Source organism: Gopherus evgoodei, unplaced genomic scaffold, assembly GCF_007399415.2.
Source record: "Gopherus evgoodei ecotype Sinaloan lineage unplaced genomic scaffold, rGopEvg1_v1.p scaffold_38_arrow_ctg1, whole genome shotgun sequence".
NCBI classification, from domain to species: Eukaryota; Metazoa; Chordata; order Testudines; family Testudinidae; genus Gopherus; species Gopherus evgoodei.
The window spans coordinates 2,564,340-2,587,928 of record NW_022060059.1 but is presented as its reverse complement, the minus strand read 5'-3'; the positions used below and the strand labels follow the sequence as shown (position 1 = coordinate 2,587,928).

General features: G+C 50.8%; 1 protein-coding gene across 4 annotated transcripts in view; it reads left to right on the top strand.

Annotated features, from left to right (window-relative positions):
• Window positions 1-23,589, top strand: part of LOC115642181 — a 45,154-nt gene that overhangs the window by 4,058 nt on the left and 17,507 nt on the right. For 3 of the 4 annotated variants that reach the window (XM_030545668.1, XM_030545667.1, XM_030545669.1), the window contains exons 2-4: window positions 8,561-9,703; window positions 13,554-13,770; window positions 15,559-15,716. In XM_030545668.1, the coding sequence (XP_030401528.1) occupies window positions 8,824-9,703; window positions 13,554-13,770; window positions 15,559-15,716 (1,255 nt within the window). In that variant the 5' untranslated portion in view covers window positions 8,561-8,823. The remainder of the gene's footprint in view (window positions 1-8,560; window positions 9,704-13,553; window positions 13,771-15,558; window positions 15,717-23,589) is intronic. The other variant, XM_030545670.1, reaches the window with a different exon arrangement.

Here is a 23,589-nt window from a genome sequence, read left to right as displayed (position 1 = left end):
GTTGGGGAGGGATGCAATACCACGCTCTGAGTGTCCCTAGCCTGTTTGTCAGAAGCTGGGAACAGGCAACAGAGGATGGATCACTTGATGATTACCTGTTCTGTTCATTCCCTCTGAAGCACTTGGCCTTGACCACTGTCAGAAGGCAGGATACTGGGCCAATGGGCCATTGGTCTGACTCAGTATGACCATTCTTATATAAAAATTAATTATAATAATAAAAATGTTTAGTACAGAAACTCCCCAACATAATGACCTCTCAAGATAGCAATGATATGAGATAACAACCTTGGCAAATAATGCATTTTAAAAATCTTGGCCTACTAGGAAACATATTTATATAAGTTTCCATTCCCAGTCACAAATCTAGCATTCTGGAGCAAAGTCACTAAAATATAGTCCAACAAACAAATGTTTATTTAACTTGCCCTTCATTTTTCCCTCCGCCACACCCCACTCACCAGTGTTGTTCTTGGTCAGTGGAGACTCAGAATTCAGAGGTGCTTTCAGAAGGCATCTTGCTCGTTCCTCCAGCTGCTCACTGTTCGCTCTGGCCACTGCTGTTTGTTGTGCCACCGTTCACTCCACCACTCTGTTGTCAATGGCCCTGTGCAGTCACCTTCAGCTGCCACTGTGATCTCTGTGAGTTGGTCTCTTGAGGTTCCATCCAGCTCTCAATGATTTCAGCTGAGCTCTCAGTGGGGGAACCTCTCTGCTAGTGCAGTCTGGGCCGTCTCTTCCACAGAAACACTGTCTCCACAGCAGGACTAAAGCGCTTAGACCTGATTATCAGTGATTTCAGCTGCAGTGGTCACTTAGACTATATGGAGCCTAATCAGCTCTCCCTTTAAACAGTGGAGAGGGACAGGTCCCCACCCTCTCTCTTGATGCCCTCAATCAGCCCAGGCTATGTACAGTTCTATTGCCTTTTACTCATACAATAAGAACAACAACATTTCATCCCCACCCCACACCCACATTCAAGTGATTTGTAACCCAACGCCTGCCAAAATCTATCACTTGGGCAACACAACTCTGTTTGCTGGATACCTAGGTAGATTAGGTGTGAATGTAAATACAATCTTGTCCTGAAGCCTTTCCCTGGAACCCCAGCTCATCACTAGCTGTCAGGAAGACCTCATTTAGACTTTGCTTACAAATCATCATTTGAAATTATTAGGTTGGCCAACATCACCAAAATGAATGCACTGACATTGTCATAAAAAACAATAGCTGTATAAGGAAGCTAGTCTGTGTTCATACTTTTCAAATCTATTATACTTTTTTCAGATACACATATTTTATCATACACTGTATATGCTTTTAAAGTGTGTATTAATGTTTCAATTTCAATTCAAATTTCCAAACAGTCACTAAATTGGCATGTAAATTAGTTCACAAAACTGGGAGGGAGAGTGTTGAGGAAATTTGGGGGTGTGTGTGTAGGGAAATCACTGGTTCCCTGGGCCCCCGTTGCTGCCTGGAAGATGCATGGGGAGTACAGTGACCAGACAGCAACTGTAAAAAATCAGGAAGAGTGTTGGGGGTAATAGGGTGGGAGGCTTACTGTCTTGGGCTGCATAGACATACCTTTTATATTCTATGTGGGTATCTGGTTTTGTCAACATCACAGTGAGCCTCAGTACTTGCCTCGATGTTGCAATGTTTGCTGTGACTTCCCAGCATGGATTAATGCAGTGTCTGGCTGTGGTTTGCACAGTAGATGTGGGCTGCAGAAAGAGCTGGAGTCCTTGACTTGCTCTGCCTTCCTCTTGCAAATCCCACTGACCTTTAACCAATGAAGCCTCCCAGGATGCTGTGAAGCAGGTGATTGTCATTATCCCTCATGTACAAATGGGGAGGGAGGGAAAGTCACTCCCTCAAGGTCACCCAGTCTATGGAAGCTGCCAAAAGAATGCCTGGCTCCCAGGCCTGTGTATGATGTCACTTGGTTTAGAAGTTATCACAGGTGTTGACTTTTGAAGCATTGCACTGTGGGTAGCTATCCCACAGTTCCTGCAGTCTTTGCCACTCATTGGAATTCTGGGTTGAACTCCCACTGCCCGATGGGACAAAAACATTGTCGTGGGTGGTATTGGGTACATGTCGTCAGTCGCCCCTCCCTCCATGAGAGCAATGGCAGACAATCGTTTCACGCCTTTTTTCCGCGCAGACGCCATGCCATGGCAAGCATGCAGCCCACTCAGCTCAGCCGCCGCTGTTGTGTCCCGGGTGCTGCCGGCAGCAGACGGTGCAGTAGGGCTGCAAACCATCGTTATGCTTCCATTGCCACTCTGCTCGCCTGCTCTGGCAGCAGACGGTACAATCGGGCTGAAAACCATCATCACGCTTCCACTGCCACTCTGCTCTCCTGCAGACGCCATACCATGGCAAGCTGGAGCTCGCTCAGATCACCATGCAGTTATGAGCACTGTAAACACCTCGTGCATTAACCTGCAGTATATGCAGCACCAGAACCTGCAAAAGTAGGCGAGGAGGCAATGGCAGCACAGTGACGAGAGTGATGAGGACATGGACACAAACTTCTCTCAAAGCAGGGGACCTGCTTTGAACCTCCTGGTGGTAATGGGGAAGGTTCATCCATGGAAGGCCGATGCTGGGCACAGACTGGTGGGACCGCATAGTGGTGAAGGTGTGGGATGATTCCCAGTGGCTGTAAAACATTCACATGCATAAGGGCACTTTCATGGAACTTTGTTACTTGCTTTCCCCTGCCCTGAAGCGCATGAATACCAAGATGAGAGCAGCCCTCACAGTTCACAAGCGAGTGGTGATAGCCCTCTGGAAGCTTGCAACTCCAGACAGCTACCGGTCAGTCGGGAATCATTTTGGAGTGGGCAAACCTACTGTTGGGGTTGCTGTGACCCAAGTAGCCAACGCAGTCACTGAGCTGCTGTTATCAAAGGTAGTGACTCTGGGAAATGTGCAGGTCATAGTGGATGGCTTTGCTGCAATGGGATTCCCTAACTGTGGCGGGGCAATAGACGGAACCCATATCCCTATCTTGGCACCAGAGTACCAAGCCAGTGAGTACATAAACTGCAAGGGGTACTTTTCAATGGTGCTGCAAGCACTGGTGGATCACAAGGGACGTTTCACCAACATCAACATGGGATGGCCGGGAAAGGTACATGATGCTCGCATCTTGAGGAACTCTGGTCTGTTTGAATGGCTACAGCAAGGGACTTACTTTCCAGACCAGAAAATAATCATTGGGGATGTTGAAATGCCTATAGTTATCCTTGGGGACCCAGCCTACCCCTTAATGCCATGGCTCGTGAAGCCATACACAGGCACCCTGAACAGTAGTCAGGAGCTGTTCAAGTATAGGCTGAGCAAGTGCAGAATGGTGGTAGAATGTGCATTTGGATGTTTAAAAGCACGCTGGTACAGTTTACTGAGTCAGTTAGACCTCAGCGAAACCAATATTCCCATTGCTATTACTGCTTGCTGTGTGCTCCACAATATCTGTGAAAGTAAGGGGGAGTTGTTTATGGCAGGGTGGGAGGTTGAGGCAAATCACCTGGCTGCTGATTACGCACAGCCCAACACAAGGGCTGTTAGACGAGCACAGCAGGGTGTGCTACGCATCAGAGAAGCTTTGAAAACCAGTTTCATGACTGGCCAGGCTACGGTGTGAAAGTTCTGTTTGTTTCTCCTTGATGAAAACCTGCTTCCTTGGCAGGGCTGCCCCGAGGATGGTGGGGCGCCAATGGGGGAAAATTTGCCCCAGGCCCCACAGGGGCCCCCATGAGAATATAGTATTCTATAGTATTGCAACTTTTTTAATGGAAGGGGCCCCCGAAATTGCTTTGCCCCAGGCCCCCTGAATCCTCTGGGCAGCCCTGCCCCTTGGTTCACTCTACTTCCCTGTAAGCCAACTGTCCTCCCCTCCTCCCCCCCCTTGGTCACTGCTTGCAGAGGCAATAAAGTCATTGTTGTTTTAAATTTATACATTCTTTATTAATTAGTCACGGAAATAGGGGGATAACTGCCAAGGTAGCCCAGGAGGGGTGGTGGAGGAGGAAAGCACCGAGTAGGGTGGTGGAGGAGGGAAGGACAAGGCCACACTGCACTTCAAAACTTATTGAATGCCAGCCTTCTGTTGCTTGGGCAATCCTTGATGTTGCAATGTTTGCTGTGACCTCCCAGCATGGATCAATGCAGTATCAGGCTGTGGTTTGCACGGTAGATGTGGGCTGCAGAAAGAGCTGGAGTCCTTGACTTGCTCTGCCTTCAGAGTGGTTGGGTGCCTGGAGCCCACTCTCCCCTCCCCCTCTGTATTCTTGGGCATCTGGGTGAGGAGGCTATGGAACTTGGGGAGGAGGGCAGTTGGTTACACGGGGGATGCAGCAGCAGTCTATGCTCCTGCTGCCTTTCCTGCACTTCAACCATACTCCGAAGCGTATCAGTTTGATCCTCCAGTAGCCGCAGCTCCTCCTGCCTCCTCTCATCACACTGCTGCCACCACTCCTCTTGCGCCCGCCACCTCTCATCTCGCGCGTCCCTCCTGTCCTTGCGTTCATTTTGTGCTTTCCTGGACTCTGACATTGTTAGCCTCCATGCATTCTGCTGGGCACTTTCAGTGCGGAAGGATTGCATGAGCTTAGAGAACATTTCATCGCAGGTGTGTTTTTTTCGCCTTCGCTAGCCTCTGGGACGGAGATGATAGTGGTAACGTTGAAACATTTGTAGCTGTGGGAGGAAAAACAGGGAGAGTTGGGTTGACCATTTAAAATGGGTTGGCCATTTAAGGGGCTAAGGTTTTCGGGTTAACATGCAGCACAAACCCAACTAACCCCCTCCTCACACCCAATTCTCTGGGATGATCGTTTCAACCCTCCCCACACCGTCTTTTCAGCCACAGACACATAGCCCAGCAGGAACAGCCACCTCTGAATGTCCCCTTAATAAAATTCCCCTATTTCTACCAGCGACAAAGAGTCCTGTGGCACCTTATAGACTAACAGAAGTATTAGAGCATAAGCTTTCGTGGGTGAATATCCACTTCATCAAACACATGAATGATATCACTCTCCTGAGGATAACACAGAGAGATAAAGAACGGATGTTGCTTGACTGCATTCCAGTAGCTTTGCTGGCCGCGAATACCTCTCAAGTCTTCAGGGCAAATTAATCATTAAATATGCTTGCTTTTAAACCATGTGTTATATTTACAAAGGGGCCTTCTCTGCCTTCAAGGTCCAGGAGCCTGGGTTGGGAGGGTAATGTCTCCAGGGTGATAAACAGTTCCTGGCTGTCAGGGAGAACGGAGAGCCTGCTGTGTGCTATCTTCAACCTCCTCATCATCATCATCTTCCTCATCCCCAAAATCCTCATCCCTGTTGCATGAGATTCCCTTGCAGGAGTCCACATACAGGGGTGGAGTAGTTGTAGGGGCACCCCCTAGAATTGCATGCAGCTCATGATAGAAGTGGCATGTCTGAGGGTCTGATCCGGAGTGGCCGTCTGCCTTTTTGTTTTTTTGGTAGGCTTGCCTGAACTCCTTAAGTTTCTTATGGCAATGCTGCAGGTCCCTGTTATAGCCTCTGTCCTTCATGCCCTTGGAGATTTTTTCAAATATTTTGGCATTTCGTCTTTGGAATGGAGTTCTGATAGCACTGATTCATCTCCCCATACAGCGATCAGATCCAGTACCTCCCGTTCTGTCCATGCTGGAGCTCTTTTGCAATTCTGGGACTCCATGGTCACCTCTGCTGATGAGCTCTGCATGGTCACCTGTGCTGATCAGCTTGCCACATTGGCCAAACAGGAAATAAAATTCAAAAGTTCATGCGGCTTTTCCTGTCTACCTGACCAGTGCATCTGAGTTGAGAGTGCTGTCCAGAGCGGTCAAAATGGAGCACTCTGGGATAGCTCCTGGAGCCAATACAGTCGAATTGCGTCCACACCAGGGGTGGCATATTTGTAGAAATTTTGGTGGTGCCCAGAACCCGCCCCTGCCCAGGACCGATGCAACCATTTAGGCGACCTAGGCAGTTGCCTAGGGCACTAGGATTTGGGGGAGTGGCATTTTATTCGGCAGCGACCGAGGCGACCAGATTTTCCCGCCCCAGTCGCCGCCGACATTTAGGTGGCGGGAGCTGGGGCAGGGAGCACAGGGAGGGCCGCCTGCAGCAAGTAAGGGGGTGCAGCACGCAGGGGAACTCCCTGCCGCAGTTTGCCCCTGCCCCGCCTCCTCCTTGAGAACGCCGTGGCTGCTTCACTTCTCCCGCTTCCCAGGCTTGCAACGCCCAAGCTGATCAGAGCCACAAGCCTGGGAGGTGAGAGAAGTGAAGCAGGGAGGGCATGCTGAGGAGGAGGCGGGGCAGGGGTGAGCTGAGGCAGGGGGAGTGCCTCAGTGTGGAGGATGGGGAGCTGCCGCAGGGGGCACGCCTCAGGCGGGAGCTCGGGGATGGGGGAGGGCACAAGGTGGAAGTTTTGCCTAGGGCGCGAAACATCCTTGCACCGGCCCTGCCCCTGCCCAAACTCCACCCCCCACCTGCCCAAGGCTCTGGGAGGGAGTTTGGGTGAGGGAGGAGGTCTGGGGTGCAGGCCCTAGGCTGGGGCAGGGGATTGGGGTGCAGGTTCTGGCAGGGAGTTTGGGGATGTGAGGGGTGCAGGGGGATGGGGTGTAGGGGTGAGGGCTCTGGGGCTGGCAATGGGGGGCTTGGGGTGTGGGAAGGGCTCAGGGCGAGAGTAGGAGTGTGGGGGGTGAGGGCTCTGGCTGGGACTGGGGATAAGGTGTTTGGGGTGCTGGAGGGGCACAGGGTTCGGGCAGAGGGTGCGATGTGGGGGTGAAAGCTCTGACTCGGGTGTGGGGTGGGGCAGGGCTGGGGATGAGTTTGGGGTGCAGGCAGGCTGCTGTGGGACTGGGGCCAGAGAGGAGGACTCCCCCCAGCCCTTTCCCTGCCAGCAGAAACAAGCTCTAGGGGAGGATCCCTCCTTTCCTGCCCCCCCCCCAGCAGCACACTCACCCCCACCACTGTCACTGCAGGTGCTCCAAGGGCCCCTCTCAGGTCCAGGAATCTCTCTCGCCTCCCCCGTGGTGGGTGCCAGGGGGTGCTGCGTGCACCTCCTCCCCTGCTGCTATCCCTCACTGTAGCCTCACTGGAGGTGAGGAATGGGGCTTCCTCCTTGCCCAGCATGGAGCAGGAGCAGTGACTGTGGGCAGGCGGGGAGGGGGGGCGCGCTGTGCTGATGGAGGGTCCCACCAGAAAAGGGAAGGATCTGTGGTGGAAGGGCAGGCTCAGAGTCAGTCTGCCTTGACAGTGGAGATGGGGGGCACTAGGACCTTGCAGCAGGAGTTGCTGTATGGAAGCAGCACAGAGGAGACAAAGACAGAGATGCTCTGCTCCAGGCCTGGGAAAGGCGAGCGGGGAGTGGGAGCAGCAAGTCAGGGCCACGGGACACTTGGGGGGGGGCGCGTGCAGGGGGGGCCGGGCGGTGCCCTGGCCCCAAACATTGGTGGAGCTGGGCCCTTGGCTCTGAATATTGCTGGTGCCCAAGCACCACATGGGTATGGAACTCTCTGCCTATGGTCCACACTACCCCCAAATTCGATCTGGCGATGTCGATTTCAGCGCTAATCCCCTTGTCAGGGAGGAGTATAGAAATCGATTTTAAGACCCCTTTAAGTCAACAAAAATGGCTTTGTGTGGACAGGTGCAGGGTTAAATGGATCTAATGCTGCTAAATTCCACCTGAACTCATAGGGAAGACCAGGGGTATGTCACACAGCTTCTCTAATTCCCTGGGCCACTTCCCTGTGGCTCTGCATGTCTTCACCCTACCTTAGGGCCTTGTCCTAATGGAGTCCCAGCAACCAGCTCGGGGCTAGTTCTTGCTCTCCCCAGCTTCTGGCAGCACAGCGCTGCCTAGGGTGACCAGACAGCATATAAGAAAAAGACACAAAAATCGGGACTGTCCCTATAAAATCAGGATATCTGGTCACCCTAGCCCTGCCCTGCCCTGCCCAGGGTTCTATAGCTCCACCAACCAGTCACACACCAGCCATATTCCTACAGCTCCAGCAAAAAATTCCCCTTGCCCTGCAGTTCTTCTTATAATAGGGTGCTGGGCCCTGATTGGTTGTGTCCCACTCAGCCACTCTAGGCAGTTTGGAGGACCCTCTCCACTTCTCTTTTTGGGGCAGGGCATGACAGGGCCATGAGGTCTCCAGCAGGGGGCCTCAGGGGGTCTGGTATACCCCTTCACAGGCACTTTGAGGAAGATACTAATACTGGGGCTTGTGAGCCACTTAACTCATCAGGCTGATGGGTAACTAGGGGGTCGGAGTGGAGCTGTCTGTCTGTCTGGACAGAAAGCTGGTCGAGGGACTTTCCTGTACTGTCACTTGCCAGTGTCCCATTTTTGCATTCTCTAAGAGAGCTACAGGGAAGGGTGGGCTGTTGTGGTGTTCAGTGGAGAAGCTTTGTAGCAGATGCAGTTGGATACAAAAAGCTCTTTAATGCCATTAAGTTCTACTGGGATTTTTTTCAAGCTCCTTCCTTACTATATATTTTTCTCTCTTTTCAAGGGGCAGAGTTGGGAAGTCCCTCATCCTACTGATCCCCTTTCAAGCAGATTTGTGTGGCATTTCCCCTTTATTCTGCACACCTGGGGTCCCAGAAGCGCTGTGGGTCTCCTGTGAGTGCCTGGATTTAAAGTCTTCTATCGCCATCCAGTCATGGCAAGAAGATGGTGTTGCTGAACAGAATTCCATCCATCCGTCATAACATGTGCACCCTGTTGGTTTGAACTGGAATAGAAATCCCAGCATTTTAGGACTTGGGAGAGCTAATGGCCTCTGCCATGGGAGCCAGACAGTTGGTGGCTACTGTGGTGCTTATGTGCATATTGCTTCATGAGACATCTGCTCAAAACCTCATCAAGAACCACAAGACAGAGTACTTGCTCCTGATAAATGAGATCAATGCAGACAACCCGGGGGAAGATACCTCTGAGTTTGTGGAGCTCTATCACACCAGCGGCCAAGAGGCCCCCTTGGATGACTACTACCTGGTCTTTTACAATGGCAACGGCAACCAGGCCTACAAAGTCCTGAACCTTCAGGGCAAAGTCACTGATAATCAAGGGTTTTTTCTTGTTGGGTCTTCCACAGTGAAACCCCAGCCCTCTGTGATCTTGCCTAAGAACACTATCCAGAACGGGCCTGATGCCATTGCCCTGTATTATGGGAAGAGGAACTACCAGGAGGGCATGAGGGTCACCAGCGACGGGCTGGTGGATGCCTTGGTCCATAAGTCCAGGAAGAGTGACAGAGCTGACATGTTGCTCAATGTGCTGACCCCCAACAGGGATGCTTTCCTGGAGGATCCCTCCTTCAGGACCACAGATGAGTCGATAGAAAGGTGCCACGGGGAGGGTTCTCAGTGGATCTTTCAAGTGGCCATGCCCACCCCAGGCAAGGATAACCACTGCATCCGCTCTTCCCAGCTGAATGCTTCTGCCGTGCTAATCAGTGAGGTTCATGCTGTTACCTCTCCTGGGGAGTCTGAATTCATTGAACTTCAGGGACCTCCTTCCACTGCCCTGAGGGACTTGGTTCTGGTGTTGATCGAAGGACAGACCAAAAGGGTTTATTTCTTCATGGATGTTTATGGCAAAACCTCTCCTGAGGGGCTATTTCTCATTGGTCCTGCACAAGCCAGAACCCCAGGTAGGATCCCACTCTTTAGACTACTGTGAACATCTGAGAGTGGGGGTTACGGGTGCAAGGACAGCAGAGTCTTACTGTCCTCCTGTCATCACTCACCTTTCTCCTTCCTCACTCCCTCCTCCTTGGAGGTGGGCCCCAAATGTGAAAGACCTGGAGGGAGTTCATGATAGGGATTTGATCCCATTTGGGGACTGTAGAAGGAAGTGTTGTTTGCTTTCTCCAGAGAAGCAGTGCTGGTGAGTGAACTAGGCTCTGCTCCAAGCTCTGTAGCTCGTGACTTTGGGCAAGTCATTTCACTGCACTGTCCCTCAGTTTCCCCATCTATAATACAGGGCTGACACCCTCTTCTTGACAGATCCTCTAATGGCAACCATTGTGTAAGGGCTAAGTAGTACTTTCCCTACCCACATAAAAACCACAATCCCCATGAGATCAGTGTAGTGTTTTCTCTTTATGAACCAACTGTGAAGTTACCAGACTAGGCTCATGCTGACTGGGATCTGAACTTCTCATAGATTATTAGGGTTGAAAGGGACCTCAGGAGATCATCTAGGCCAGTGGTCCCCAGCCTTTTTGTGGCCAGTAGCACATTCATGTTTTCAGAAGATTGGAGTGGGCACCAACAATTACTCACATATAGGGCCGGCTCCAGGCACCAGTGGAGCAAGCATGTGCTTGGGGCAGCACATGCTACGGGGCAACATTCCGTCCATTCTGCAGAGTTGGAGTGTTTTTTGTTTTGGTGCCAGTTCTGGGCAGCGCAGAGAGAAGCCAGAAGGACAGAGAACTCCTGGGCTGCAGGTGCTGGTGTTCTGTCCCCAGCAGGCGTGGGGCCCTGGCTTCTCTCCCCTGCTGGGCACTAGACAGGCCCCACGCTTACGGGGGACTGAACACTGGCGCCCACAGCCCCGGAGTTCTCGGGCCCTGTCAGGTGCGGGGCCATGGCTTCTCTCCTCTGCTGGGCACTAGGCAGGCACACATAAATACCCTGGCGGGCACCATGGCACCCCTGGACACCACAGATCTAGTCCAACCCCCTGCTCAAAGCAGGACCAGTCCCCAACTAAATCCCCAAATGGCCCCCTCAAGGATTGAACTCTCAACGCCAGGTTTAGCAGGCCACTGCTCAAACCACTGAGCTGTCTCCCCTTTTGACATTTCCGGTGGAGAAATGGATGGGGAGCAAATATGTTACTAAACTTGGCCAGCTGAACAGAGGAATCTGGCTGGTAGAGACACTGACTCCGCAGAACATCTTGTGTAACTCTGTGAGTCAGGATTGTTAGTCATCACTTACAAACACGGGACCCTTATTTATACTTTTTTAAACTGCAATATACATTTCAAGCAGTTCAGTTACATTAGTTACCCAGAACTTTGGCTACTTTTTAAATAACAGGTTGATCACTTAGAGAGACACCAATGTGAAATCTAATCAGTCTAAAACAAATGTGCTAAAAGTAGTTTCAGGTCCTTTGCCTGAATCATCCTTCCAAGTACTGTGGTTTTGTAGTCATGTTTTGGTGTCTGTGTGTGTGTGTTGGGAAGAAGGATGGTTTTGTGGTTAGGTTGCTGGCCTGGAACTCAATTCCCTGCTCTGCCACAGACTTCCTGTGCTACCCTAGACAAGCCACTTACAGCTGAGACACTGTGCACAGAGAGGGTACTAGTGCTGACCTACCTCACAAGGAGGATGTGATGTGAGGATAAGCACCTTAAAGGATGTGAGACGTTAGATACTGCAGTAGTTAAAGCCATATATGAACTTAGATTTTGTTTTTCTCCCATACAACTGAGAGAGAGACTCATACAAATGTGGAAACTGACTAAAAAGGAAACTAAAAGTGCTGCAAAATGCACAAAGTTAACTGAAAAAGATTAATGGAAATCTCTTTTTCCACAGTAACTTTGTCGTACTTGTAGCAACAGCAGATAAAACATTTTCTGACCAACTTTTTCTTTTTTAAGTCAACCATGTCTCTTTAAAACACTAGTCACACCAAACAATCTCTACTTCTCTTGCTGAAATTCAGACTATCAGCAGTCCCATTCATGGTGTCCCGGTTTTCCTTCAGAAAGATAGTGTTTTAAATTTACACCAGAACCATCTGTACTTTAATGGGGTTTGAGATCTATGACAAACTAAGGGGATTCAGGCTAACTGGCAACCTCCGGCTGTGATCTTCTCCTGTCTCACGCTAAGCAGGGATAGCCTGATAGGATGGGAGATTCCCATGGAATAAGTTTAATGTTGATAATTCAGCAAGAGGCTCTCAAGTCAGTATGAAACTAGTTCCCCAGGATAGCAGTAGGAGATGCTGTGCTGCCTGTGGAGATGCCATGTTTGAGGTGAGATGTTGAACTTCTGGCTCATACGTCTTATGGGGGTTTTTTAGTTTGTATTTTTGAGAGGGGGGCTAAGATTTTCAAAAGGGTACTGATTTGGGGATACCTACATTCTTGGGGCCCCCCAAAATGAGGCACCTTCAAAGGACCTGATTTTCAGAGAGTGGGCACTTAGCACTTTCTGAAAATCATAAGAGGCCCACCAAAATTGAGGCACCCAAAACCTCTAGTCTCATTTGAAATCCTGGCCAGTGGCAACTGTAGAGATCTAGACACCAGAGCTTCCAAGGTGCTGAGCAACAAAGAGAATAGTGTACAGGCCAAATTCCAGCAGAGCAACTTACTAGGATGCCCAAGTTAGTAGCCAAAGCACAGGACTAGGAATTGGGTTGCAGCCCTGTCACTGTCCCAGTGTGACTCTAGTCAATAACTTCAATCCCTTGTGTTTGTTCCCCATCTGTAAATCAGGGACAGGACTTCCCTGCCGCATAGGAGTACTGAGATGTCATTCCTTAATGTTTCACACTTTGAGATTCTTGGGTTGAAAGTGCTATAGAAATATTATTAACATTCTACCTCCTGCAATTTCAATCGGCTAACAAATGAAATAAAATAGTGTCAGTGCCACAATAAAGATGAGGAGAGAAATAAGGAAATGCATCAAAATTAAGGTTGAACTTTCAACCTTAGTTCTGTCCCCTTGTATTTATGCCTCTAACATATAGTCACTTTTTATCACACATTTATACTTAAATACCATAACAGAATACAAAATGGATTTTTTTAACAGCTTTGTATATAGTAAGTTACAGTATATTCAACTTTCAGGCTTAGCTTGTTTTGCAGATCTCATTGAGGAGTAAGCCAAGTCTGAATAAAAGCATGTCAGAATTTCTTGTTTCCAATTTTGTGCATGTCAGTTATTTGATCAGAATGCAGGGGTAGAGTTTTGTCTCCTTATGCAAGTAGAACTCATACAGCAGAACCAGCTTTGCAAAAACTCCCCTACAAAATCCACCTCTGGGCACAGTGATGGATGGGATATTTTAGCCCAAAAGAAAGCTCTTTGTCAAAGTTGGAAGTATAAATGACAGGGAAAGGTATGGGTTAGAGTGAGAGCTAGAAATTGAAATGAACTCTCCCTGTGCTACATGATGTGATCTGCTGCTCTGCTGACCCTGAGCTCTGTTAATTCTCTGCTGAGTTGTTGCCAGTTTGTATGTTTTTAAATAAATAATAATTGGAGATATACCAATCTCTTAGTACTGGAAGGGACCTTGAAAGGTCAACGAGTCCAGCCCCCTGCCTTCACTAGCAGGACCAATTTTTGCCCCAGATCCCTAAGTGGCCCCTCAAGGATTAAGCTCACAGCCCTGGGTTTAGTAGGCCAATGCTCAAACCACTGAGCTATCCCTCCCTAGAAGTTTTTAAATGAACCTGGAGATGCTGGGTTTTTAATTCACTGCATCTATTCCAATCTTTCTCATTCTTCCCTGCGGTGCAGTTGACCTGCCATTCCCACCAAACTCCAGCAGCCCTCTTCTCAGCACTGGTTCCCAAGCCATCGCCCTGTACATTGGAAACAGCAGCAGTTTCACCTTGGGGAAAGCAGCATGTGCTACCAACCTGTTGGATGCTTTAGTGTACACGAGCAATGGGAGTGCAGACCCAGAGCTCCTGGAGATCCTGACCCCTGGGAGACATGCCTATGAGAAAAACAGGTGAGAAGGCAGCCCAGTAGAGTGGGGTTGACGGGGTCTGAAAGGACTTTTGCTTAATGGACTGTTTTTTGCTCTTCCAAAGCAATAAGCAGACCCTTGAGAAGGTCTTGGTCACCTGTGAGAAGTATGTAGTCCCTGATAGCAATTGGTTTACTGTATGGCATGAGCTTTCTCTGATCAAGCCATGACCCATGTGTAACACAGCGGGCGGCCTCTCCTGTATGCATGCCCCTTTTCTGTTCAGCCTGATGGTGGCCTCATCACACACCAACCTTTTTCCAGCTGCTTGACTTGCCAGTCTCCCCTTCTTGAGCTCAAGTCTAGACTGGAACACACTGGCCCATCTCAACCCCCCAAAAATCATTGGCTCCTTCCACCAATCTTATGACTGGTATGATTGGATCCATCATCCACCCCATTTCCCACAATCCACAGCTCTTATTCAGAAACAGACTCTAGAGGAATACCACCAACTAAGTGTGTGCATCTCGGTTAGTAAGCATCAACATGGTTAACAAGTGACTGATGAGCACATCCTGGTCTCTGGAAAGGCTAGGGCAGCGAATGGCGGAATGGGTGAGGTGGGGTGTAAGCAGGGTGAGGAAATGGAATGGACAGGGTTGGGTGGACAGGTAGGTAGAAGACAACAGAAAAGCCTCTTGTCTGTGGTATTGACAGAGGAACTGGGATTGAAAGGGCACATCTAATTGTTTAAAATGATGCCCAGTGTCCTAGCTCCAAAGCTGGAGAAGAGCTGTCTCTTTATCAGTGAGGAGGAGGATTCAAAGGAAAAAAGCTGGGACTCTTGTTGACGGCATCAGAGCTAGTTGTGATTTAATCCTTGGATTGGGAAATTGGGCATTCTAGACACATTCCTCCCTCCCACAGTCCTCTGCTCTCCACACGGAGCAGAGTCTGCCTCTAGCCAGAAAGGTGCCCTGCTCTCCAGGAGCGAATCAGCTATAGTCTGTGCAGCCGTTTACACTCTGGGCTCCATCCTTAATCCCTGGGATCTGAGCTGGGGAATTTGGTCCCTGTCTTAATTTTTAGCTGCTTTGTTCCATTGTCTCCCACCCTAGCCAGCAACTGCATCCTGAGCTCGAACCTCAGAGATCCAGTGCAAGCATCTCCCTTATTAGGCCAGCTCACTCTGGCCTCAGGTGGCCACCTTTGTTGGCTGGAATTAAGGGAAAGTACATGAAAAACAAGGGACAACGCTTTGTTTAAGGGACATATTAGGGAAACACAATTTCCCTTTACATGTCATTGATTTTTCTCCCCAGTGTACATTTCGACTGCCTCAGGTATACATTGCAATTATCCTCAGCTTCAATGGAATGTTTCAAATGTCCTTATTGTCAGTTTTAATACATTTCAATACTTCTCAAAATAAGGGATGGGTAATCACCCTACTCTGGCCAGGCTGTGCATCCACTGAAACCCTCCCCCTGGTGGACTCTGCGTAGAGCTGCATCACCTTTGGAGATGGGTGAATGGAATGGAGGAAATGGGTAGACAGTGGCATGCTGAAAGAGAAGGGGTCTGTTGAAGACACTACAGTCTTCTGTCTTGAGAGGTTCCAAAGAGCTCTTGAGTTTCTTTCCAGAAGGCTAGGAGTGACAGAGGAAGGGAAGTCTCTCCCTCAGCTCTTTATTTTGGTGGGGAAAGCAGATGTATATGGCATCAACATCCACGCCTGGTGCAGGCACCCTGCTATTGAGTCAGGAGCACCAACAGTCTGGGTTGCAGATCATATTTTCTTCTAATTTGTGTCTCTGCCTCTTTCAGCCGCCAGCCAGATAACATGTCTATGAGTCGGTGCAGCTGCTGCTCCGTGACCCGGGACCCCTCCATCTACGCCCTCAGCAGCCCCACGCCAGGACAGTTCAATGACTGCCCGAGCAGCCGCTTCAGCCAGCCCATCTCCCTCTGCCTCCATATAGCAGGTAGGTCCTAGATCCCTTCTCTGCTCCCTGGATCTAAGACCCCCAGGGAAAACTGAAGAAACTGCCCTGAAGGGACAAACAGGTGGACATTCTCCCTTTATAAGCTTCAAGCCTTCCTAGAACTTCAGCTTCTACTGTCCATCCTGGGAGTGGCTCAGGGGTTACCAGAGCATCTATAAAACCATCAGCAGCAGGAAGATTAGCACAGGATATTCGGCCTAAAAGAAAAATGGCCTCCTGTCATAACCTTAGTCCCAGATTTGGACCTTAGCGTCCAAAATATGGAGGTTAGCATGAAAACCTCCAAGCTTAGTTACCAGCTTGGATCTGGTACTTGCTGCCACCACCCAAAAATTTAGAGTGTTTTGGGGCACTCTGGTCCCCCTGAAAAGCCTTCCCTGGGGACCCCAAGACCCAAATCCCTTGAGTCTCACAACAAAGGGAAATAATCCTTTTTCCCTTCCCCCCTCCAGGTGCTCCTGGAGAGATACACAGACACAAGCTCTGTGAATCCAAACAGAGTGACTCCCCCTCTCCGTTCCCAGTCCTGGAAACAAAAAGCACTTTCCTCTTCACCCAGAGGAAATGCAAAATCAGGCTGGCAAATTCAACACACACAGATCTCCCCTGATTTCTTCCTCCCACCAATTCCCTGGTGAGTACAGACTCAATTTCCCTGAAGTAAAGAAAAACTCCAACAGGTCTTAAAAGAAAGCTTTATATAAAAAAGAAAGAAAAAATACATACAAATGGTCTCTCTGTATTAAGGTGACGAAATACAGGGTCAATTGCTTAAAAGAATATTGAATAAACAGCCTTATTCAAAAAGAATACAAATCAAAGCACTCCAGCACTTATATTCATGCAAATACCAAAGAAAAGAAACCATATAACTTACTATCTGATCTCTTTGTCCATACACTTAGAAACAGAAGACTAGAAAGTAGAAACTACTTTTCCAAAGCTCAGAGAAAGCAGGCAGCCAGAAAACAAAGACTCAGACACAAACTTCCCTCCACCCAAAGTTGAAAAAATCCGGTTTCCTGATTGGTCCTCTGGTCAGGTGCTTCAGGTGAAAGAGACATTAACCCTTAGCTATCTGTTTATGACACGCCCCCCAAATTGCAGACAGTGGGGAAGCTCACTGGTGGCGATTTCCTTCTAGAACGTTAAAATAAACAGATTACTACAACACATGCACCTTTACATATACTACTAAATATATAACTAACAGACTTCTGCATTTTAAGAACACTTTATAACTACTGAATTCTGGGAAACTCACAGGAGAGTGCATCAGCAACTTTGTTAGAAGCTCCTGTGATGTGTTGAATTTCAAAATCAAAATCTTGGAGAGCTAAACTCCAACGAAGAAGTTTCTTGTTGTTCCCCTTGGCAGTATGAAGCCACTTTAGTGCAGCATGGTCAGTTTGTAGTTGGAACCGCCATCCCCAAACATATGGGCGTAGCTTTTCCAGGGCGTACACAATGGCATAGCATTCCTTTTTACTGACTGACCAGTGACTTTCCCTCTCAGACAGTTTCTTGCTGAGAAACACGACAGGATGGAAGTTGTGATGTGTTGCTTCCTGCATGAGCACTGCTCCTATACCACGCTCAGATGCATCTGTGGTTACTAGGAATGGTTTGTCAAAATCCGGGGCCCTGAGCACAGGGTCAGACATGAGCGTTGCCTTAAGTTGGGTAAAGGCCTTTTGACACTCATCAGTCCACTTAACTGCATTTGACTGGGTCTTTTTGGTCAGGTCGGTCAACGGTGCAGCGATTTGGCTGTAGTGTGGTACAAATCGCCTGTAGTATCCGGCCAAGCCTAAGAAGGATTGGACCTGTTTCTTTGACCTTGGGACAGGCCACTTTTGGATAGCATCCACCTTGGCCTGTAGGGGGTTTATGGTTCCTGGACCCACCTGGTGCCCCAGGTAAGTCACTCTGTTTTGGCCTATTTGACACTTTTTGGCCTTAACAGTTAGTCCGGCCTGCCTGATGCGCTCAAAGACCTTTTCCAGGTGTAGTAGGTGTTCGGGCCAGGAGTCTGAAAAAATGGCCACATCATCGAGGTAGGCAACTGCAAATTCTCCCAGTCCAGCTAGTAGACCATCTACCAGCCTCTGGAAGGTGGCGGGTGCATTTCAAAGGCCGAAAGAAAGGACATTGAATTCATACACCCCCGCATGGGTGACGAATGCTGACCTCTCCTTGGCAGGTTCATCTAGCGGTACTTGCCAGTACCCCTTGGTTAAGTCTATTGTAGAGATGAACTGGGCACGTCCCAACTTTTCCAATAGCTCATCGGTGCGTGGCATTGGATAGTTGTCCGGACGAGTTACCGCATTTAGCTTACGGTAGTCCACGCAAAAGCGTATTTCCCCATCTGGTTTGGGTACCGGAACCACTGGAGATGCCCATGCACTGGTAGATGAGCGGATTATACCCATCTGTAGCATGTTCTAGATCTCCCGTTCTATAGCAGCTTGGGCATGAGGAGACACCCGGTAGGGTGGGGTTCTGATTGGGTGAGCATTACCTGTGTCAATGGAGTGGTATGCCCGTTCAGTCCGTTCTGGGGTGGCTGAGAACAATGGGGCGAAGCTAGTGCACAGCTCCTTGATTTGTTGCCGCTGCAGACGTTCCAGGGTGGTTGAGAGGTTCACCTCTTCCACGCCACCGTCTTTTTTCACGTCGTAGTAGACACCGTCAGGCCACTCAGCCTCATTTCCCTGGACTGTAAACTGACAAACCTGTAAGTCTCTGGAATAGAAAGGCTTGAGAGAATTAACATGGTACACTTTAGGCTTTAGTGAGGAATTGGGAAATGCTATGAGGTAGTTTACAGTTCCCAGGCGCTCTTGGACCGTGAATGGCCCTTCCCATGATGCTTCCATCTTATGGGCCTGTTGCGCCTTCAAGACCATAACCTGGTCTCCTACCTTGAAAGAACGTTCTCTGGCATGTCTGTCATACCAGGCCTTTTGCTCTTCCTGAGCATCCTTTAGGTTCTCTCTAGCAAGGGCTAAAGAGTGTTGGAGGGTGCTTTGTAGGTTGCTTACAAAGTCCAGAATGTTAGTTCCTGGAGAAGGCGTAAACCCCTCCCATTGCTGCTTCACCAACTGTAATGGTCCCTTAACCTCATGACCATACACAAGTTCAAATGGTGAAAACCCTAAACTGGGATGTGGTACAGCCCTGTAGGCAAACAGCAACTGCTGCAACACTAGGTCCCAATTATTGGAGAATTCGTTGATGAATTTTCGTATCATGGCCCCCAAAGTTCCATTGAACCTTTCCACCAGGCCATTGGTTTGATGGTGGTACGGGGTGGCAACCAAGTGATTCACCCCATGAGTTTCCCACAGTTTTTCCATGGTCCCTGCCAGGAAATTAGACCCTGAATCTGTAAGGATGGCAGAGGGCCAACCTACCCTGGCAAAGATGTCTGTTAGGGCCAGGCACACAGTGTTAGCCCTGGTGTTGCCTAGAGCGACTGCTTCTGGCCATCGGGTAGCAAAGTCCACTAAAGTCAGTACGTACTGCTGTCCTCTGGGCGTCTTTTTTGGGAAAGGGCCCAGAATATCCACAGCTACTCGCTGAAATGGGACCTCAATTATGGGGAGTGGCTGGAGAGGGGCCTTTACCTGGTCTTGAGGCTTACCCACTCTTTGGCATATCTCACAAGACCGGACATACTTGGCAACATCCTTGCCCATCCCCTCCCAGTGGAAGGACTTCCCCAACCGGTCCTTGGTTCTGTTCACCCCAGCATGGCCACTGGGATGATCATGGGCTAAGCTTAAGAGCTTCCCCCGGTACTTAGTTGGAACCACCAACTGTTTTTGCAGCTGCCATTCTTCCCGGTGTCCACCAGAAAGGATTTCCTTGTATAAAAGTCCTTGGTCTATAACAAACCGGGATCGATTAGAAGAGCTGAGAGGCGGTGGGGTGCTCCGTGCCGCCGCCCAAGCTTTCTGAAGGCTGTTATCTGCTTCCTGCTCAGTCTGGAACTGTTCCCTTGAGGCTGGGGTCACCAGTTCTTCCTCAGACTGTGGACTTGGGCTTGGTCCTTCTGGAAGCGATGTAGGTGATGGGGTTGTTTCCGTTGCTGGTGAACCGCTCTCCGCTGGTGCACCTGAGGGTATTTCAGGCTCTGGCTGAGCCTTTTGGGTATGGCTGTCTGTTGCTTCTGCCAGTTGTGGCTCGCTGGCACCCACTGGCGTTGAGTTTGAAGATGGGGTTGCAATCGCTGGTGCTGGGTGCTGTTCCAGTTCCGGACCTGGGACTGGAGATGCTGTGGCTGTTTCAGTGGTAGGCGTGGAATCCGGGTCCACTACCTCTGTCTGGGTCTCTGGTAACACAGACGGGGCGTCTGTGGATGGCTCAGGAACAGGAATGGGTTTGGAAGCTTGCCTGGTTTGGCTACGTGTAACCATTCCCACTCTCTTGGCCCGCCTCACCTGGTTGGCCAAGTCTTCCCCCAGTAGCATGGGGATAGGATAATTGTCATAGACTGCAAAAGTCCACATTCCTGACCAGCCTTTGTACTGGACAGGCAGTTGAGCTGTAGGCAAGTCTACAGCTTGTGACATGAAGAGGTAAATTGTAACTTTGGCCTTTGGGTTGATGAATTTGGGGTCAACGAAGGATTGGTGGATAGCTGACACTTGTGCCCCCGTGTCTCTCCACGCAGTAACCTTCTTTTCGCCCACTCTCAAATTTTCCCTTTGCTCCAAGGGTATTTGAGAGGCATCTGGGCCTGGGGATCTTTGGTGTGATGGTGGTGTAATGAATTGCACTCGCATGGTGTTCTTTGGACAGTTGGCCTTGATATGTCCCAGTTCATTACACTTAAAGCATCTTCCATCTGATGGGTCACTGGGCCGAGGTGAGTTACTGGAGACTGGTGAGGTGGAAGGGTAGGGTGTCTGTGGCTTTACTTGGGTGGTATGTGGGGTTTTTGGCTGTCCTCGGTTGTAGGGTTTATGGTCTGTGTGCCCCCTGGGGTAATCGTTCCCCTTGACAGTAGCTTTCTTGCTTTCTGCCAGTTCCATCCATTTGGCTCCAATCTTCCCCGCCTCAGCGAGATCTTTGGGTTTTCCATCTTGTATGTACCGTGTGATGTCTTCAGGAACACCATCCAAGAACTGCTCCATTTGTATGAGGAGGTGCAGTTCTTCCAAGGTTTGAACGTTGTTTCCTGTTATCCAGGCCTCATAGTTTTTTGCAATGTAGTAGGCGTGTTTGGGAAATGACACCTCTGGTTTCCACTTTTGGGTTCTGAAGCGCCGACGGGCATGATCTGGGGTTATCCCCATTTTACCAGAGCATCTATAAAACCATCAGCAGCAGGAAGATTAGCACAGGATATTCGGCCTAAAAGAAAAATGGCCTCCAATCTTGTACAGTGCAGCGTCATGATCACCGAGCTCTTTGTTTAGCTCTGCTTCTCTATTGTTCCAGCTTAGGGTACAGACAGGAGCAGGAGGGGAGAAGTGCTCCCTTCCCCCTAAAGAAAACAGAGGCTTTAAAAGATACTCACCCCTGTGTAGAGAGCTGGCACTAAGCCTGTGAGCCACTGAAATCCCACTGAAACCCTCTGGGCTTCACTGGTGCATAAACCCACTCTGCACAAGGGTCGTTTTCATGCCCAATGACTTCCAGAGCCCAACTGTCCTGCTTGCAAGTCAAAAGAACCAGCTGTGTTCTTCCCAGGAATGAAGCTGATAACACCTTTAAGGAGGCTTGAGTCTTCAGTCTCCAGCTCTTATAGTTGAAGTGACTCTGCAGAGTCATTTAAGCACTTATAATGTTTTTTGTGGGTAGCTTGCAAAGCTCATTACAAAGGTAAAGTTTGGGGGCTGGGAGGAGGTAGGGTAAGAGGTAGGGTAGCATCATCCCTACTTCACAGGTGGAGAAACTGAGGCCCAGAGAGTCATAGATTTTTTAAAGTCAGAAAGGACCAGTATGATCCTCTAGACCAGGGGTCTCAAACACATGGCCCGCAGGGCTCTTGCCTGTGGCCCGCCAAGCTCCCCGCACCCTCCCCCGTCCCTCTGCCTACCCACGGGATTGCCCCCTGTGGTGTTGTGAGTCCCGTGCCGCTCTCTGAAGCAGCTGGCAGCAAGCCCCTTTGGGCCGGGGGAACGAGGCTGAGGGCTCCCGCATTGTCTCCTTCCAAGCACCGCCCCCTGCAGCTCCCATTGGATGGAAACAAGGAACCGCAGCCAATGGGCCCTTTGTGGGAGATCCCTAGAGGAGCGGCAAGAGCAGCGCATGCACAGAACCCTGAGCCCCTCCCCCTCCCCCAGGGGCTGCAGGGTCGCAGTTCCAGCTGCTTCCTGGAATGGAGCAGTGCGGGGCCAGGGGCCAGGGCAGGCAGAGAGGGAGCCTGCCCTGGCCCCAGTGCCCACCGTTGCTCTAGGTAAGCAGTGCCAGGCTGGAGTCTGAACCCTGCACCCCAATTCCCTGCCCTGAGCCCCCTGCCACATCCTATACCCCTCCTGCACCCTAACCCCCTGCCCTGAGTCCCCTGCCACATCCCACACCCCAACTCCCTTCCCTGAGCCCCCTGTCACATCCCACACCCGTCCTGCACCCCAACCCCCTGCCTGAGCCCCCTGCCACATCCCACACCCCAACCCCCTGCCCTGAGGCCCGGCCACATCCCACACCCCAACTCCCTTCCCTGAGCCCCCTGCCATATCCCACACCCCTCTTGCACCCAACCCCCTGCCCTGAGCCTCCTGCCACATCCCACACCCCAACTCCCTTCCCTGAGCCCCCTGCCATATCCCACACCCCTCCTGCACCCCAACCCCCTGCCTGAGCCCCCTGCCACATCCCACACCCCTCCTGCACCCAACCCCCTGCCCTGAGCCCCCTGCCACATCCCACACCCCAACCCCCTGCCCTGAGCCCCCTGCTACATCCCACACCCCTCCTGCACTCCCTGCCCTGAGGCCCCTGCCACACCCTGCACACCACCTGCACCCCTTGGCAGCGCTGGGATGGGGACTTCGGGGAAGGGGTTGGATTGGGGCAGGGAAGGGGTGGAAAGAGGTGGGGCAGGGAAGGGGCCTAATGGAAGGGGTGGAGTGTGGACAGGGCCAGGGCCGGCTCCAGGCACCAGCCAAGCAAGATGGTGCTTGGGGCGGCAGATTCCAAGGAGCGGCATTCCACCCAAACTTTTTTTTTTTGTGCACTTCGCCGCTTCCGCCGCTCCTGCAGGATTTTTTCTTTTGGTTTGCTGCTCCTGCCGCCCTGTAGGGGGCGGCGGTGCAGAGGAGGGGAGCTGGTGGGAGCAGTGCCAGTTCTGCAGCAAGCCCGGCATGGCAGCCCGCGTCGGCAGGAGGGGCCGCATGGCAAGCGCCCCACTTAAGGAAGCCCTGGCTGCCCCCTTCTCTCTCTCTCCCTCCCTCCCCCACCCCCTGCTAGCTGGGGTGTGCACTCCGCTGTCCGGGGTCTGCAGGGCTGGGAGTCCCCCTGCACCCGCGCTCCCATCACCCCGCAGGTATTTTTTTTTCTTTTTGGTTTTTTGTTTTTAATTCCCTTTGCCGCTCTGGTCAGCCAGGCGGTTTGTTTCACACCCCTCCCCACCTTCGTTGCTCCAACCGGCTGGCAGGTTTCCTGGAATTCCTGCCCCCACCCCCCACTTTGCTGCTCCAGCCAGCCGGCAGGTTGGTTGGTTTCCCGCCCCGCCCGCCTTTGCTGCTCCAGCCGGCCGGCAGGTTGGTTGGTTTCTGCCCCCCCCCCCCCCCCGCCATTTGCTACTCCAGCCGGGCAGCAGATTGGTTGGTTTCCGCCCCCCCACCCTCCCTTTGCTGCTCCAGCCGGGCGGAAGGTTGGTTCCCCCCCTTATCTC